Source organism: Citrus clementina, unplaced genomic scaffold, assembly GCF_000493195.1.
Source record: "Citrus clementina cultivar Clemenules unplaced genomic scaffold, Citrus_clementina_v1.0 scaffold_5, whole genome shotgun sequence".
NCBI classification, from domain to species: domain Eukaryota; kingdom Viridiplantae; phylum Streptophyta; class Magnoliopsida; order Sapindales; family Rutaceae; genus Citrus; species Citrus x clementina.
In genome coordinates this window covers 41,911,739-41,929,497 of record NW_006262201.1, presented here as the reverse complement: position 1 = coordinate 41,929,497, position 17,759 = coordinate 41,911,739, and the positions used below count along the sequence as shown (strand labels likewise).

Below are 17,759 nucleotides of genomic sequence, written 5' to 3'. Positions count from 1 at the left end.
TGTATCATTAACAATTATTAGAATATATTATTTGAATAAGAAATCCCACTCTAGTAAATTGTCAAGATGATTGGTGTGTGTTGTATTTGGTACTTAATTTCTAACTAATTTGTCAGCACGTTTTGGCCAAATTTATCATAAAGCTTTTCTTTGTTAAAAAAGCTTGGTTTAATTTTCACAAATTTCTATCTCGGTAAAAATTTGTTCAAATCTAAGTTGACTACCAATGAATCATCATCCCTAAAGTGGTTGCATCTCTATGATTGCCGTACCCAAAATTTGGGATAAGTTGAAACTTTAAACTATCATTTGGTCCGTTCCTTTCTAGTTTTAGAAACCAAGAAACAATGGCTCCAATTGCTGTGGGTGGGACTCAGAATGGAAGTGTTAAAGGACTCGAGACGGCAGGCACGAACGCGATACTTGAAATTGAAGACTTTGATATATTTAGGTTCTTGGATAGACCTAGACCTATAAAAATATAAAGACGAAGAGATCCTTGGATGAAAGATCATTCAGTGAATTGTCGATTCCTTTATCCTCTCGTATAATAGACCGTCTTGAGAATATATCTCCACTAGGTAGAATGTCCGGCTTTGATACGCCTAGATCAAACGTACAGTTACATTGATTCGCATCCCATGGTAGCTTATGCAGGGGGAGCCTTGAGGCGTTCCTTGTTTTACTTACGTGAGCAGCTAGTTGGGACAATTGCTGCACAGGACCACTCTGCTGAGGAACTAATTATAATCAGGCGAGTCTCTTTTAATTTCTTCACAAAATATATACAGTGTTTTGGTGCTACAAATGTATATTATACACAAGGCCATGCATTCTTTGACAGAAAATTAAGTCCTTAGTTTAATTTGTTTTGTTGTCGTGCGTGGCACGGGCAGGATTTTGTTTGAGATTTTGTTGCTATAGTGCCTTGGCTTTTGTAATGAGTGGAAGGTTAGAAATCTTAACGAACGTCGTATTGAAGACTCTCCATACAGCAGATTCTTTTGGCTTGATATGAAGCAGCTTAATGACATATACAGGTATAAAACACAGGAGTACTCTCATACAGCAGTTAACAAATTCAATGTAATGCCGGATTCTCTAATTGGAAATGTGAGTCATACAAGAATGGATTTTTGTTGGTTTTGTTTAGGAAATTGTGCGGCAATTCTATCATCTTTGGCCACCCCTGAACAAGCTGCAGCCATTATGGATCTCGTCAAATCCCGCTGGGAAGAATTGGTTGGAAAAATGCCTTTGAGGATTTGCTATCCCCCCATTGAAAGCCATGAATTGCGAATTGTAACCGGCTGTGACCCAAACAATACTAAGTGGAGTCATCGCGATGGAGGATCTTGGCCAGGTGACCTTCTAATTATCTTATCCTATCATAACTGATAAATAAACTAAACCGCTAACTGCAGCCTGTATTAACACTGGATGGCCCCAAATTGCGAGACGCGCCGCTGAACTTGCCGAAAGCCGAATGTCTAAAGATCATTGGCCTGAGTACTACGACGGAAAGCATGGTCGTTATGTTGGGAAGCAGGCTTGTGAATTTCAGACATGGTCCATTTCTGGTTTCTTGGTGGCCAAAATTATGCTTGAAGATCATTCTCTTCTGGGTATGATTTCTCTCGAGGCCTCTAGTGAAAAAATCCACTTCGTGGACGTTTTGATACCTCTGAGCTTTTACTTTTCTTATTTGTGCGTCCGTTTCTTTATTTCAACAGTAGTAAGAATCCTTAGATTTTGAAGTAGACAATGCCATTTCGTGTATTTTATACATGCAAGCAATTTCGTGCACTTTACGATCTGATTGGTGGGACTGCAGCACAAAAAATTCGACTCTATAATTGGTTGGCTGTCTTTTTTTCAATTAATTTGTAATCTATTAGGATTAGCTTAGAAAAATACACTATGAGAATTACAAGATGCTCGATATGGACGATGATTATTGTTGGCATAGTAGAATTTTGATGATTATTGGACATAGAGGAGAATAATGAGATTAGTGGCTCAAATAATTTTATTTTAAGTAGTGTATCAATGATCAGGATTTGAGCATTTAAGATGTGAGTGCAAAGTATTTAAATTATAAAATTTGGGATAAATTTAGTTCAGTATTGAATTATTATCCACAGAAAACTGAGTGGGGTGGCCTTGGAACTATCTTCACTCCTGTGGGTAGCTGACCAAAATTATCCGATAAGTGCAACTGCCCATAAGCCATTAATCCAACTCGCACCAACTTTTACTGGCCTCCACGTGTCCGGCTATGACGAAATTAAATTCCAATGTGATGTCCGTCCTCTTGTTTCTTCTCCCCTCGAGTACTTTTGACGCGCATCCAATCTAAGACGCTAATTATCAAATTAAAAATTGATTAAGAGAGCATTAAGATTATTTTCTTCTCGTATTATCTTTCCCTTAAAAACCTCCAACGAAACTGTAGTGTGTCCACTAGGAGTAACAAATAATAATCAAATGAAGGGTTATAAGACGCCGATCCACGCGGCGGCGACGTGGGTTCGCCGGCAGCCTCCGAAGATTAAGATATTTTTGGCGGTAATCACGGCCTTAGCAGCTTTAGTTTTTCTAAGAATGGTGGTCGAAGATCACGACAGCCTTTTTGTTGTTGCCGAGGCCGCTCACGCTATTGGAATCTCCGTTCTCATTTACAAGCTCACTAAGGAGAGAACTTGTGCTGGTTTGTTCTGAATCTGGTCATTTTCTGAAGAATTACGGGATCAATTTTCAGTGTTATTATTATCGATTTACCATTTTGATCGAGGGCCGTAATTTATGGGTTTATTTATTATCTGTATGCAGGATTGTCACTTAAATCTCAGGAACTAACGGCCATCTTTTTAGCTGTTAGGCTCTATTGCAGTTTTGTAATGGAATATGATATACATACGCTACTTGATTCAGCTACATTGGTGACAACCCTTTGGGTTATTTATATGATGCGTTTTAAATTGAGGGCCAGTTACATGGATGATAAAGACAACTTTGCTATTTACTATGTTGTAAGTCCTCTCATTTAGTGTCATGAATGTTGCCTGCTTGCTTTGAATATTAACTGTGGCGTTTTCTTTTTCTTGCAATAATTGATGATGGCTCAATGTCTGCGAAAGCTAGGATGGAGAAACCCTAAGATTCAGTTTTGGGCACTTCCCTTAGCTTACACATATGTTGATTAGTTTGAAAATTGAATTTCTAAGCTCTTGTTCTGCTTTTTGTTAAGTGCTTAAAACATTTTTTTAGTAGTTTGATGAGTGTTTCTATGGAGAATTGCATTTCAGATGTTGATACCTTTTTTCACATTCCAAACAATTTATAGTCCAGAATCAAAACATGCTGGAACTCAACTAATGGGCTTATCGGCAATCATGCTCTCACTGTGTTTATTATGAGGTCTAAAACGCATCTTAAACTTTCCTCAACCTGTGTTTAGCTTACATATTTTGTACTCAGGAATCTGGTTTTCTAATTCTTTACGTTTTTTGGGATATTTCTTTACTTTGTTAATTATCTCAATTATGGAGTTACTTGAACTGAAATTAAAACTTTGCATCTAGTTTGGTGTAGCTCTTTGCATCTTGGTTTGCCTTTGGTTTCATTGCTTCACGTGTCTTCTATTGTCCCTGCAGACTTTCTTGGATCTGCTATTTATTTGTAGGCTTATTAAAAAATCATATTTTTTTAAGCCTTTTGTGTTATTCATTTAATTTGTTTGTTAAAAGTTTCGTGAATTTATTTTGTGTTGGTCTTCTGACTCTCGCTTTTTTTACCTCGATGTAGTTGATACCTTGTGCTGTTCTATCTTTTCTCATTCATCCATCAACCCATCATCATTTAGTTAATCGGATTTCTTGGGCTTTCTGTGTCTATCTTGAAGCCGTTTCAGTCTTACCCCAGCTACGAGTCATGCAGAACACAAAGGTTTGATTGGCCCGGTTATAGCTTTGTTTATTTTTTGTATTATTGCTTGTTCGTATCTTAGGATTTACAAAAATCGTTCTAATGTCTTTGACACTGAAATTCCGACCAATTTTCTGTTGATCTTTTTTCCCCCCTTCTATAAATAGATTTACAATTTGTTTCCTTTCATTTCTCTACATCATAGATTGTTGAACCATTCACGGCACATTATGTATTTGCCCTTGGAGTTGCAAGGTTTCTCAGTTGTGCACATTGGATCCTTCAGGTTTGACTCTACAAACATCCAAGTCCTGTAGATTTTGTGTCTGAGTGTATGATTTGCCTTGCTGTGGTTTGATCAATATTGTCTACTTTAATGTGTACTGATCTCTGATAATATTGAATATATTTATCTGTCAACATTAATTATCCTCTATTTTGTGCTCGGGCAATAGCATTTAGATATCTTTTTCAAGTGAGGGTCCGTTGTGACAGACGTAGATTTGATTCACATTCATAGTTTGTCTAAGGTGACATCTTTTGTTTAATTAGGTTTTGGATACACGAGGACGTTTATTGACAGCCTTGGGTTATGGATTATGGCCATCCATGGTTCTCCTCTCTGAAATTGTCCAAACCTTCATTCTTGCAGACTTTTGTTACTACTATGTGAAAAGGTGGGTATTGAGCATCAACCTTTTGTATACCGTTAAGGTTCCAAATTTGAAATTTCAGGCCATTTTATACAATGTGATCTTGTTGCAGCCTTATTGGTGGACAACTTGTTCTGCGACTTCCATCTGGAGTGGTATGAATTTAATGGTTAAGTTTACAAAATGAGTAAACTGGGATATTGAATAATTGGAAGTTGGGTATGTGTTTGCCTTGCTCTTCTCAAGTCTCACTTCATTGATTCATGATACTTTGTACACATTTTTCTTGTTGGCAGCTGTAGAGTTATGCTAGTTGGACTTTAAAGTTAGGGATGAGTTATATTCTGGCGCGAGAGATAATCTAATATTAGTTATTTTGTTGTGATCAATTGGAACTATAGGAGTATCCCCTTCTTATTTAACCAACGTTGCCGAATTTAAGATTACATTTTTTTTTCTTGAGTAGTGTTTCATTCTGAAGCTAATCTCTTTAATTTGGCAATTAATCAGTCATACATACAAATTGCTCCTAGAGCAGGCTGGTCAGATTGTTCTTTGATTTAAAATGCAGATTTTTTTTTTATATTTTTTTTTTGGGCCACCTGATATGCCTTGTGATTTTAGGCTTGGTAAAATCCGGGTCTGGTCCGGGTTTTGGTGTTGCCCGGGACCGGACTGGACCGGATGAGAGAAATGCAAGACCGGACCCGGGTTAAAACTCGGTTTTTCCGGGTGCGGTCCGGGCTTTCTAAACCCGCATGTGATAACTTCAATTTTTTTTCTTCAATTTTTTTTTTCATTTCTCTAACAATGCAAATTTTAAAAAAGAAAATAATCAAATAAACTCATTCAATCTCAAACTTTAAAAAAGAAAATAGTCAAATACAAATATATAACACACTAACAATGCAAATTTTGCACAAATGATAAATAAAAATTATTTAAATCTACTTTATAGTACTTAAATTCATCTAATTTCTAATTTAAACAAATTCAATCTATATATAAAATAAATAAATTAAATTCAAGAACATAATAAATTTAAATAACATCCAACATATTATAAATTCATAATTATATATTTATATATAATATATTTATAATTTTTTAATTTATTAAAAAATGGGTCTGGTCCGGGTTCTGGGTTTTTTGTTTTGAACTCGGACACGGGCTCGGAAATGTCCGGGTTTGAGAATTTCAAATTCGGGTATGATTTTTATGTGCATGCGGTTCGGGTTTTGCCCGGACCAGATTGGCCGGGTCCGGTCCGGATGGGCTTTTTTGACACCCCTACTTGTGATGTGCAATTGAGGAACTGATGATACAGGGTCGTGTCAATGCACCTCAATTATCATTTCTCATGACGCTAGAAAACGGCCTGTTGTACAAAATTGGAAAGATAACACTAGAAATAAGGGTTGTGTCAGTGTTTACTTCATAAATTAGGGAATTAGATTCCGAAATTGGAATTAATGGCAGCATTTACTTCGTAAGATAGAGATGGGAATCAGAATCAGAATCATGAGTCTCACCCAAATTTGGGAATCCCCTGGGAACTATTCTCTCATTCCCTAGATTTCTCATTTTATCCCATTAAATTTTTATAATTTTCAAGTTGCTCACAATCAATTTTTGACATTTTTGTATTTTGGTCCCTATAAAATTAATGAAAATACCTAAATTTTTTGTATTATTTGCAAATATGTCTTTTTTATTTATTAATAATAATAATTAAATTAATGATAATAGTAATTAAAATAATAAAAAATATATTTTGAATAACATTAATAATAATTAATAAAATTTATTTAAATTATTATTTATTATTAAATTATATTAAATTTAATATTTTAATTATTGTTATTATTATTTTTAAATACTATCATTATTAAAATTTATTATTATTAATTTTATTATTATTATTATTAAAATTTATTAATTTAATTATTATTATTAAAATTTATTAATTTTATTGTTTTAATTAATAGTATTGTCATTATTATTAAGGATTTTTTAATAATTTGTAACGATTTAATTCGTTCTGATTCTAATTTCAAGACAAAGTAAATACATTAATGGCAATCAAATTCATTTTGATTCCTACAGTTCAAAGTAAATAATTTATTATAATTCTCATTCTCCATTCCTATTTCAGCTCATTTTCATTCATGCCCTCACCGATTTCAATTTATTAAACACAACACAAGTGCAAAAAGATTATCAAAATCAACTACTTAAACTCATATTTAGGACAGAACTTGGAATTTATTTGTTTATTTTTTTAACCCTGATATGTTACCATTCGAAAGTTTACTTGCATGTACACTATGAAAAGGAAAAATGAAATGTATTCAGTAAACCGTATCCACATTATTTCCATGGTGCAGTTTCGCGTGCATTTTTGGCATCTGACTTCTAAATTATAACATGTACAGTTTATGCTTTTTTGATAAAGAAATGGCTCTAATATGTGTAGTTTACTTAGTTTAACATTAATTTATACGTATGTCTTTAGAAGTTCAGGTTTGGTATATATACTCAGGTCCTACAACAATAAATATAATTACCGATTCTTTTGAGTTGTTGTATTTTATATATGGTTTGGGTTTTGGTTCAAATGATATCTCCAATTTCAGCTAACGATTGCAGAGCCATGTTAATCAAATTCCAAATAAAATAAGATCTCTAAGCCAAATCTTATTCGTCCAAAGGTGCTAACTAATTAATAAATGCGAGAAGTCATCAATCGATCATAACTCTGTTTAAGCGAGAAAAGCATTGTTCGCATTTTGTTCATTTTCGTCGCCACACCCACACCGACTTACACGTACTTATTCCAATTAAGTGTGGGCCGTTGAGTGTGACAGATGAGATAAGTTCCCATCTTTTTCCAAGTAAACGCGTCGCGTTGATTGAATTCAATTCGCATGAGCAGAGTCCAGCTGTGTTGCATTTTGTACAGCTGTTTTTCAAGTCGAGCTCTTCTGAGTGGGGGTGGCGGCCTGGGGATCATTGATTCAACTTTCAAGTCAATTCTTAGGAGTTTTCGAGTATATATATATACTGTACCATTTTCTATGAAGTCACAATCTGTTTCGAAAATCTTTAACAAGGTCCGGCTCCGGTCCCCAAAACCAATCACTTCCACAGAGTTCCCTATATCTTTGTCAGCCAGTTCGGTTGGCAATTTCGGACACCGCCTATTTTCGATCATTTTCTGATTATGAATGCTGCTCTCACAAAAAAATAAATACGTAGTATGTATATCTTGCTTAGTCAATCATGTGATAGTTAAAGCTTTGTGGCGAATAGTGTAACTAGCATTACCATTGGCTAAGATTTTGAATCCAAAACGTTGGTACATTCACTTCTAAGTACTTAAACTCACCTCCATCACCTTTGCCTGATTTGATCTCATCACATCCACGCAAAAATATGATAACCTTATTTTAGGTAACAAGATTTCTTAATTTCATTAAAATTTAATTTTAACAAAATTTTATGATTCGTAGCTGGCATACTGAACCCACTAACAGAATCTACTAATGATGAGCAGCTGAACGTGCTTGCTTCATGAATTGCCAATTAATTTAATTTGCTCGCTCTTGTGGAGTCCTGTCAGGTTAGGTAAGTAGAAGAAATGATATCTTATTTTGCTCGAATAAAACAATGGGGTTTCTTTCAATAATAATGCAAAGTCAATGTACAGTTTGGCAGGCGTACTTTCAATTCAATTAAATTTCCCTTCAATAATCCCTCTGCATATTTTTTAGGCCGAAAACCATGTTGCTTAATTGGGCGGCCTATCTTCAGGCTACCTTACAATCAGCAACATAAGAGTAATTACTATTGATCTTACCTTTCAGTCAATTGTGTAATAGTAAGTACTAATTATGAGTGTCTCAACAACATGAGAGTGGATATACTTATTTCTAAATTATTAAAATAAAAGATTGATAAATACGTGGGTGTGTCAAAGAATCCAACAACTAAGAATGCGTTGATTATTTTGTTGATGCGTGAAGACTAATAAATAATAAATATGTGGGCGGATGTTGGCCAATAAACATTTGGAGATCGTCAAGTAACTCCATTAATTAATAGTTGATTCACTTGCATGCAATTACCATGATAAATCACTTTAAAATATATCAGAGGTATTATATATGTCATACAACAAATAAATAATATTATGATACGTGTATATTTATTTTAAAAATTATCATATAAATAATAGTTATATTAAATTCAATTACATATATCATGCATATATCAAAAATATTTTAAAATTTTTCGTGACAAATTAACAGTGACATTTAATTATCAAATAAGTTCAGGCTTATAGTTCCAGTCAACGAGTCCAACTAATATATCAAGCATGATTTGATCCACGCTAAACTAAAGTAGTGGGTTAAAGTTTTCGCTGAAATTGATTTTAATTCATTTAAAAATAAAAACCATCCTCTGCTCAAATTTCGATTACCGAATGCCAGCCAATGCCCATAGATCAATGAAACGCAAAAGCCAAAAGCCATCGACCACAAAAGTGCTTTTCTCAGAACGGCATTTATTTCTTCACCGGATAATCCCGACAAGGGAGAAGCGATTCTCATGTAGAGTGTAGGTCCACCACTTTTTTCATATTTTAACTTACGTGTACAGACCATAGGAATGCCCTTAGAATGCACCTACCCCTTCCTTTGTTGTATTTCTTTCCCCTATAAATACCAACACTCACAAACTCATTTATGCACAGAGAAGAGAAGCAGACACTAAGCATAACTATTTGTAAGCCATGGCCATCTCCAAAGCTCTTATTGCTTCAGTCCTCCTCTCACTACTTGTTTTTCATCTCGTTGAAGCTGATGAGCATACGGTAAAGTTTCCAGCACCTTCGATGCTCAAATAATTGATGAATATTGGAGTTACTTGTAAACTTGTAACATGAATGATTCTGAAATACATACATATACGTACGTGCAGGTTAACTCAAGCAAAGGAACTGGTTATCCAAAACCAACAATTGGTAAAATTATGTTATCAAATTAATACTACTGTTTCTGTTTGCTTCGATTAAATTAATGTTCATATACAGCTGATTAATCTGATTTTTTTTTTTTTTGTCTAATCAATCAGACTGTGGAGGTGCATGCCAGGCCAGGTGCCGATTATCGTCGAGGCCAAACCTGTGCCACAGGGCATGTGGTACCTGCTGCGCCCGTTGCAATTGTGTTCCTCCAGGCACTGCAGGCAACACTGAGGTCTGCCCTTGCTACGCCAATATGACCACCCACCATGGCAGACGCAAGTGCCCTTGAAATATTTTAAGTTGAAAGGACGTCGTCTACTTTCTTAATTAATTTTTTTGGAGCTTACATTCTCTCTTCTCTCTATATATGTATAAATATGTGTGTGTGCGTGTGTGTTGCCTGTGGCCAGGAAAACAGAGTTGATCCATATTCCTATGAATAAATAAATAAATCCATTTCATGTTACTTATTTGTGGATACATAAGTTTCGAGAGAATAATAATAAGAGGTTTCTTCTCCTTTTTAAATTGTCTACTTTGTGTCGTGTTTGTTATCTTCTAACAACAATAAATGATTAATTAGTTGCCGAGTGGTGTGCTATACTGCTATCGTCACCGCTCGTAAACCCCTTTGATTTAGTTTCAGTTAATTTGTCCCTATTCAAAATTTGCATAAAACGACAATGAAAACAGAAGATTCAGAGAAATCACTTTATTAAAAATCTGAAAGTTTTGGCCGATTTGTCTTTCTCTTTGAGGATGGCCATCAGTTCGCGCTTGTATCAATACAGCATCGATCATTCGTATACTTTTGAAAGAAAAACAAATAAAATCAAATGAATAATTCATTATCCATTCCTAACTTTTTGTCTCTTCACATTTTTTCTTCATCAGGATAAATTGAGTGGAATACTTAGTAAGGTTTCTCAGTTCTTATTAATGTTTCTTCTTCATCTCTTCTTAATTAAGATGAAATCTCAACGCATCATATTATCATGCTTAAAATTTGATAATTACAGTTTTTTCCTTCCATTTTTCTTCATAGGTTTAATATTGGATTTTATTCTATTTTTGGTCATGTTTGAATGTTCATATGCTGTCACAAACTTTTCTGTGGGTGTAAAGAAGAAAACTAGTTCTCTAACAAATATAATATTATCATTAAACTAGTTCTCTAACAAAAATACAGGATTAGTGCAATTCGTAGATATTTACAATGCTAATTTGTTTTTTCTTGTCTTTTCAAGAGCAAGTGAACGAGAAAAACATATGGGATGTTAAATCGAGAATGTGAGAGGTTGATTATTTGTGGTGAACAAATTATTCGTATGAAAAAAAAAAAAAAATGAAACTGAGAAAAAGAAGAGAGAGAAAGTGGGAAGAGGGATGAGTTAAGACTTAAGTATGGGCGTAGACGGAGTTTTTTTTTTTTTTTAATCAAAATATGTGAGTTAAGAAATAATATATTATTTTGTGAATTACTAGTAGGGTATTTTAATTTTTAAATAAATGGGTTTGATGAGGATTTTTTGGGACTGGTAACACTTCTAATTCCCACGTCAATTTTTAATAGCCCGCCTTAGTAAATATTAAAAAAGATGGCTCGGAAACATTACGTTGTTGCATAACTATACGTCGACTTTTTGTGGAGATAAGATGGAAAACGATGAAACCAAACTGAAGCAAAAATTTCATTTGATTTTCACATCTACCTAAAAACTGCTTCAAAGGTTTAAGGTCTACATTTTCGAATCGGTGTCTAGTTGATCCATATAATTTTAGGTAATTTTTATTTCACAAATTAATAAATCGGAATCATTAACAGCGTTTATTTTACAAAATAAAAGAAAGAATTAGAATTAGAATTGTGGACTCTACTCAAATTTGAGAATGGAAAATGATAGATTGATTTCTAAGGAATTTGTGAATTTTATTATTATTCCTAAATTACCTAAATATTAATTTTAGAATATTATTGTCATTATTATAAAGGACTTTTTAGTAATTTGTAACAATTTAATTTATTTTTATTTTAATTCTAAGATAAAATAAATACATTAATGGCAATCTAACTCATTTGGATTCGGATTCCGATTCCTACAGTTTATGTAAATAACTTATTCTAATTTCCATTCTCTATTCCAATTTCAGTCCATTCTCATTCTAATTTTGTAAACACAATATTATAGTGTTTAACAAATATTTATAATTTTAGATATCGTTTGGGATTGAAGTTGGACAGTATTAAAACGCTTTGTAAACACTAACTATTATAATTTAAAAACTAGATTAATTTAATTTTACCTTTATATGATAAAAATTTATTATATTTTTATTAATTTTATTAAAATTATTATTTAAAAATTTTATTTACTATATAATATTAATTTTTATTTTATAATTATAATTTTTTCTACAACAATTGTAATTCAAAAATTATACCACCTCAATATATATTGATTAAGGTCTTAACTATATTAAAAGTTGATTGAGATTAATTATTTAGATGTCTGTTCCGCCTCTTGTGCTTATCCTAAACATCTTGCATTGATTTAACTGCATGAGCGGAGTACAGCTGTGGTTCACTTTTGCACAGCTGTGAGGCCTGTGAGTGTGAGGGTCTAAGTCTACTTCGTAATGAGTTTTTATCATTTCCGTCAAGTCCCACTCTGTCTACAAAAGCTTTTGAGCTTCAAAAATCAAAACCAATCACTTCCCCTTAGGGCACGTGTGGCCTAGTATCTCTGTGACCTAAATAAGTTGGCAACTTCCGCTGCCTGTCTTCGATCGTACTCTCATTATTCCTCCAATAAAAATAAAAAATAAAAAATCGTACTTAATAATTGGAAGATATTTAATTGACTTTCTTTTTTAAATACCAATAATGCGATTAAAAACCTACTGAATGTTTAAAACTAACCTATAAATTCTTTTTATTATAACACAATTTAAATATCTTTTATCATATTATCATTATGCTATATTACTGTAATATACACTACTGAAACTTGAACGGATGCCCTCTCCTCGGCATAAGTACACTAACCCAGTGTCAGTATTTAAAATTAATTTGTAATAAAACATTATTTTTCTTTCTTTTTTCTTTTTTCTTTTTTCTTTTTCAAGAAAAATCTATGGTATTCGGAGTTGAAAGATATTATGAACTTACACTAAATGGTTATAATTAATTATACAGAACATATTTTATTGCACGTACATTGTACATACAATGTAAAGATAAAGATTTAAAGCAACGGACAAGTAAAGATAAATCTATGCTATTTGGAGAATCAAGCAAATTTTGTGGTTCTAAAATCAAAGAGTCATCGTCTCGGGCGGTGAAAACTATACTCATTGAGTATAAGAGATGATCTAAAAGCTATTGTTGCTTTGTTTTGACGATCGTGATTATCAGAAGTAAATACCAAAGTCTTTTATGGTAATTGAGTGCTATATAAAATGATCTACGCAAAGTAAAATGGTGCAAAAGAATTCAGATTGTGCATGTATTTTATATAGAGACGACTCTTTCATAACTTTGTTTCATATTAATTGAGATTCTGGAGTTTTTTTTTTTTTTTTGGTCTTTTTGTTATTTTCTTTTTTAATTTAAGTCAATTATGGAATTAGTTTAATTTTTTTTTTTTCAATGTTCTTGTGTTTTAATTTTCTTATTTGAGTTAATTTGGAGAAGTAAGTTTACCCAACTATCAATAGGGAGGTATTGTTATTATTTTAAGATAATCTTTTAATTAATAAAAAAATCATTATAATTCTTTTTAAGATTATTTATCAAAATTTCTCTAATAAAATCATTTAAATTAGAACATCATCTAATTTTACTATAAAACCTTACCTAAATCTCCTAACATTATTTAGGCTATAATAAAATTTAATCAGACTTTAATTAAAGTGTAACCTAAGTATTTGCTTTAGCCAGCCTATCTAATTTTCATTTATCTTTTCAATTCATTTCTTAACTACCCCACTACATCATTTTGGTTATCAAGCAAAACTGTGGCATCACGACTTTTTGGACTATCATATCCATCCACCACGAATCCTCCATCGCCATTTATCCAAAAAATTAAAAAACACAACAAAAATCCCACACCTACCACCATTGTCACCGCTACCAACCTCACTTCACACAATTGAGTCAGTAGCTGCCACTAGAACCGCAGCAAATCACCCAAACCTGCAAGCGATCCACCGGTTCATTGCCGTAAAACCTCCACAGGTTTCTCAAGCCACTAAACAGATCCTAAGTGCCATCGTCCAAATTCAATCGAGAACCGCTGCCAAACTAACATAAGTCGTCACCAACACAAGTTCCTTTTCTGACCAAACCACTTCGATTCTGATCAATCTGTAGCCATTGTTGCATTCCTTGCCATCATATCTACTAGATCTAACCCTCATGACTCTAAATCAAGGCCACCAGACGCGTTGGCAATACCTATAGCTAAGAGTTAAGGATATTTATAGTTTTGTTATTGATTTTATTTTTAATTTGAAAAAGAATGATAAAGACAGAATATTAAGGGTTGCATTGTCTCCTTGAATCAAAGATGTCCCAGATTTTGATCATAACATGGTGATATTTTTTACTGAATTTGCATAATGGAAGATTTTCTTCAAAATGTCTTGTCGAAAGTTACTATCTCCCATGTATCATTTAAGTTGATAGGTGATACTTTAGATTAGTAGAAGCAACTACAAGAATTAAGGATTAAACAAAGGCAAAATAAATAAATGAATAGTTTGATATAAGGCAATTGATGGAAGATAGGTTTTTTTTTTTACTATAATGATGTAGAACATTTCTTTTAAAATCAATAAAAGTAAAAGATAATGGTCGCATTGATTTGAGATTTTTAAAGAAGAGGTACAACCTACTATTAATTTAAACATTAAATTTAATAATATAATTGAATTTGTGCAGTAAAGTCAAGTTGAAGAGACCCCAACAATAATTGAAATGATTATGCCTCTCACATTGAAGACAAGAAGTCTACTCTTAAAAGAGAATTTGCCCTTCTAGATAAAAGTTAATTAGTGAGTACATTGAGTGAGTTAAGCAAAAGACTTGAGAGGTATAGAAATGATTCGTTCACATAAAATTTCACCTATTTTTAGAGTGACTAACAAGATAAAGAAGAAAATAAAGCATGAAGATTTTCAAGCTTCAAGGAAGATTGATGAAACAAGCTACAAGTTCAAGCTCTAGGATGCATTGATGCTCCACGTCAAGTTTATCATCTTTATCATCGGGAGGAACTTGAAGACCAGTTTGCTTTAAAAGGGGGAGAATGATATAGAACGTGTCTAGAAGATTCTAGAGTTTATTATTTTAGGTCTTTTTTTATTTTTCCTTTTAATTTGAGTCAACTATGGTATTTGTTTTTGGTCTTTCATTTTCAATATTATTGTGATATAGTTTTCTTATTTAAATTAACTTGGAAAAGTATGTTTACTCTATTATAAATAAAAATGTATTGTCATTGTTTTAGAATAACTTTTTTTATTAATAAAAACTCCTCTTTTACAATTTCTTTTGAGATTATCTATCAAAATATCTTCTATCGAGTCATTTGGATTATAACATCATCTAATTTTGCTGCAAAGCGTTATCAAAATTTCATTGAGTTGTTTAGGTTAGAACGAAATCTAATCATATTTTGATTAGAACGTAACTTAATCAAGTTCACTTAGGCTTTCCTATAACGATATCTGGTATTCATTTATCCTACAATCTGCTTCCATTTTCCTGGTATGTCACTAATTAGTAATAACACTAATATTAGCTTGTACTATAAGAAAGGAAATTAATGATCTGTAATAATTCTTACAAATATAAACTATATAATGACTAAGATTAATTGCACATTTTAAACTTTATAACAATTGTGCAATTTTAATGTTTTAAGTTCATCAATGACTTAATGAGTATCAAACTTATGATATAAGAAATTATCTATTACCACATGATACACATTATTTAAGATACAAATTTTGTAAAGCATATCATTATTCTTTATCATAAGGATATACAAATAATTATGAGTCTTGGCTGGCAAACCGCGGAATCCCTCAACAAACCTAAAACCCTAGAAAGGCCTGCACTAATAAATGATAATGAACTAGGTAGGCATTATTCCAATTTTAATTTGTGAGTAATGAGTAGCGGAGCCAGCTTTAATTATTTCCCGTGTTTGGATTTGATTAAATTCATAAATAATTTGTTTGGTCGTATGGACTCCAGTTGGATAGGTTAGGTAAGTAGCAGAAGGAATATATTGTTGTGCGAGAAATAAAAAAGAAAATGGATTTTAATATATGTACTAAATAATGCAGAAAAGGCGATGTGAAGTTGGGCACAGCGACTATAATTGAAGTACATTAAATACGAACTCTTCAATTATTGCCATTCTCTTTTCATTTTAAACTTATCGGCTGGGTGATTACTACTAATTAAGTATTCAAGTTCTCCTTGGATGATTTAATGTGATAAATACTATGAATATTGAAGAAATGTGGGAGGATATTGGCTGACTCTGACAAACAGTCAAAGTAGTCCAACTAAAGCCCGAGTTATCCGTGTTAACGATGACACTGTGTTAAGGTTTCATGGAAAATGTTTTCCCCATCTCTTGTACTGTACACTTCAATTAAAATTAAGCCAAGAGATAAATGAAAAAGCAAAGTTGCCATGCAATAAAACATGCTAGCTTCTCTCCGAACGATTCCAAATGGCATTTCTTCGCCAGATAATCATGACGAGTGATTCTATTATCATATATGTCGATCAGTCGATAGGCCCATGACTTTTTCCTTTTTTGGAAAAAGCTTAGTAAGCGTACAAAATTAAACCATGAGAATCTCCTTAGTTAACACGCATGCACCTTCCCAGTCCTGGCCTTCTTATCTCTTATAATTTATTGCAAGCTCTCCTGTCTTTCCATCTGATATTTACGCTATAAATACCCACATCTTTGCTCTCATTTTTGCACCAAAAATAAAAAGAAAAATTTAGGTTTTCAAATAGCTAGGTATCAGTTACTCCGATCAAAGCCCTACTTTCAATAGTTTCTAGCATTTAAGCTAGCCATGGCCATCTCGTCGTCCAAGGCTTTCATTGCTTCAATTCTCCTCTCACTTATTCTTGTTCTCCATCTTGTTGCAGCTGATCAGATGGTAAAGTTTCAGTTTCTATATAACAAATTATTAATTGTTAGACGCTCAATCAATTGATTTTGGAGGGAGTTATTATTTACACATTAACTAAATAACATGAATCGCTCAGGTTAACACAAACGAAGGAGATAGCAGTTATCCCACTCCAACAATTGGTAATTAAATTTATCATCAATCGCGCGGCACATACACACACTGCTGTTTGACTGGATTACGTATCATCTTAAAATTTTTGTAAATTAATTTTTGCAGACTGTGGAGCTGCATGCAAGGCCAGGTGCCAGTTATCGTCGAGGCCAAACTTGTGTCACAGGGCATGTGGAACCTGCTGTGCCCGTTGCAAGTGTGTTCCTCCGGGCACTTCAGGCCATCTTGAAGTCTGCCCTTGCTACGCCACCATGACCACTCACCATGGCAGACGCAAGTGCCCTTAAAACAATGATTGTGCATGATACATGATACATGCACCTGTCCGTCGCTGCTTGTGGCTACTGGCTAGTGATACATCTATTTATATATCATCAAATTAAATAAAGCGATGTTAATTGCTCATTGCTGTGTGCAAATTAATTAAATTAATGTTTGTTCGTTAATTTGTTCACAGTTCTCTCTTTACAGAACAATGCTTTCTTTGAAAAGAAAAGAAAGCATATTATGAGGAATCTCGGGGACGGTGGACAATTACAATCTCTTTAGCACAACTGAAAGCTAAAGTCGTCCTAAAAATAATAAAGGCTAATATGCCTGCCTGCTATATACATATGTAGTCTTTGTAATTACCGCTCCACTTGATTAAGTTAACAAATTAAATGTTGAAAAGAGAATATATCAATTTCCTCGTACTTAAAGTTAAAGATTCACAGTTAAATTAATTCGATCCAAAAATTATCATCTGCGACAGTAACGAATTGTCCAAACGCTAAAGCGAGAGAGATACTTTTAGTAGTGGGTCT

General features: G+C 33.0%; 3 protein-coding genes and 1 pseudogene across 3 annotated transcripts; all 4 read left to right on the top strand.

Annotated features, from left to right (window-relative positions):
* Positions 1-347: 347 nt before the first annotated feature.
* Positions 348-1,679, top strand: LOC112098222 (annotated as a pseudogene).
* A 639-nt stretch (positions 1,680-2,318) lies between these two features.
* LOC18040171 (putative ER lumen protein-retaining receptor C28H8.4) lies at positions 2,319-5,042 on the top strand. The gene is made up of 6 exons (XM_006435117.2): positions 2,319-2,710; positions 2,833-3,032; positions 3,808-3,948; positions 4,133-4,213; positions 4,480-4,604; positions 4,693-5,042. The coding sequence occupies exons 1-6, from the start codon at positions 2,488-2,490 to the stop codon at positions 4,739-4,741; spliced, it is 819 nt and encodes a 272-aa protein (XP_006435180.1). The 5' UTR covers positions 2,319-2,487; the 3' UTR covers positions 4,742-5,042.
* A 4,278-nt stretch (positions 5,043-9,320) lies between these two features.
* Positions 9,321-10,137, top strand: LOC18040170 (gibberellin-regulated protein 1). The gene is made up of 3 exons (XM_024184497.1): positions 9,321-9,456; positions 9,564-9,606; positions 9,717-10,137. The coding sequence occupies exons 1-3, from the start codon at positions 9,376-9,378 to the stop codon at positions 9,896-9,898; spliced, it is 306 nt and encodes a 101-aa protein (XP_024040265.1). The 5' UTR covers positions 9,321-9,375; the 3' UTR covers positions 9,899-10,137.
* Positions 10,138-16,605: 6,468 nt separating this feature from the next.
* On the top strand, positions 16,606-17,405 carry LOC18040169 (snakin-2). Its single transcript, XM_006435114.2, has 3 exons — positions 16,606-16,806; positions 16,916-16,961; positions 17,059-17,405. The coding sequence occupies exons 1-3, from the start codon at positions 16,720-16,722 to the stop codon at positions 17,238-17,240; spliced, it is 315 nt and encodes a 104-aa protein (XP_006435177.1). The 5' UTR covers positions 16,606-16,719; the 3' UTR covers positions 17,241-17,405.
* The last annotated feature ends 354 nt before the right edge of the window (positions 17,406-17,759 follow it).

What these genes read in the sequence shown, in the direction of transcription:
- LOC18040170 (XM_024184497.1), top strand. Translation starts at nt 9,376, where the DNA reads ATGGCCATCTCCAAAGCTCTTATTGCTTCAGTCCTCCTCTCACTACTT. An exon ending in TTGAAGCTGATGAGCATACG is followed by an intron (nt 9,457 to 9,563) that starts GTAAAGTTTCCA and finishes ACGTACGTGCAG; the next exon opens with GTTAACTCAAGCAAAGGAAC. An exon ending in TTATCCAAAACCAACAATTG is followed by an intron (nt 9,607 to 9,716) that starts GTAAAATTATGT and finishes CTAATCAATCAG; the next exon opens with ACTGTGGAGGTGCATGCCAG.
- LOC18040169 (XM_006435114.2), top strand. Translation starts at nt 16,720, where the DNA reads ATGGCCATCTCGTCGTCCAAGGCTTTCATTGCTTCAATTCTCCTCTCA. An exon ending in TTGTTGCAGCTGATCAGATG is followed by an intron (nt 16,807 to 16,915) that starts GTAAAGTTTCAG and finishes TGAATCGCTCAG; the next exon opens with GTTAACACAAACGAAGGAGA. An exon ending in TTATCCCACTCCAACAATTG is followed by an intron (nt 16,962 to 17,058) that starts GTAATTAAATTT and finishes TAATTTTTGCAG; the next exon opens with ACTGTGGAGCTGCATGCAAG.
- LOC18040171 (XM_006435117.2), top strand. Translation starts at nt 2,488, where the DNA reads ATGAAGGGTTATAAGACGCCGATCCACGCGGCGGCGACGTGGGTTCGC. An exon ending in TAAGGAGAGAACTTGTGCTG is followed by an intron (nt 2,711 to 2,832) that starts GTTTGTTCTGAA and finishes ATCTGTATGCAG; the next exon opens with GATTGTCACTTAAATCTCAG. An exon ending in GTGCACATTGGATCCTTCAG is followed by an intron (nt 4,214 to 4,479) that starts GTTTGACTCTAC and finishes TTGTTTAATTAG; the next exon opens with GTTTTGGATACACGAGGACG.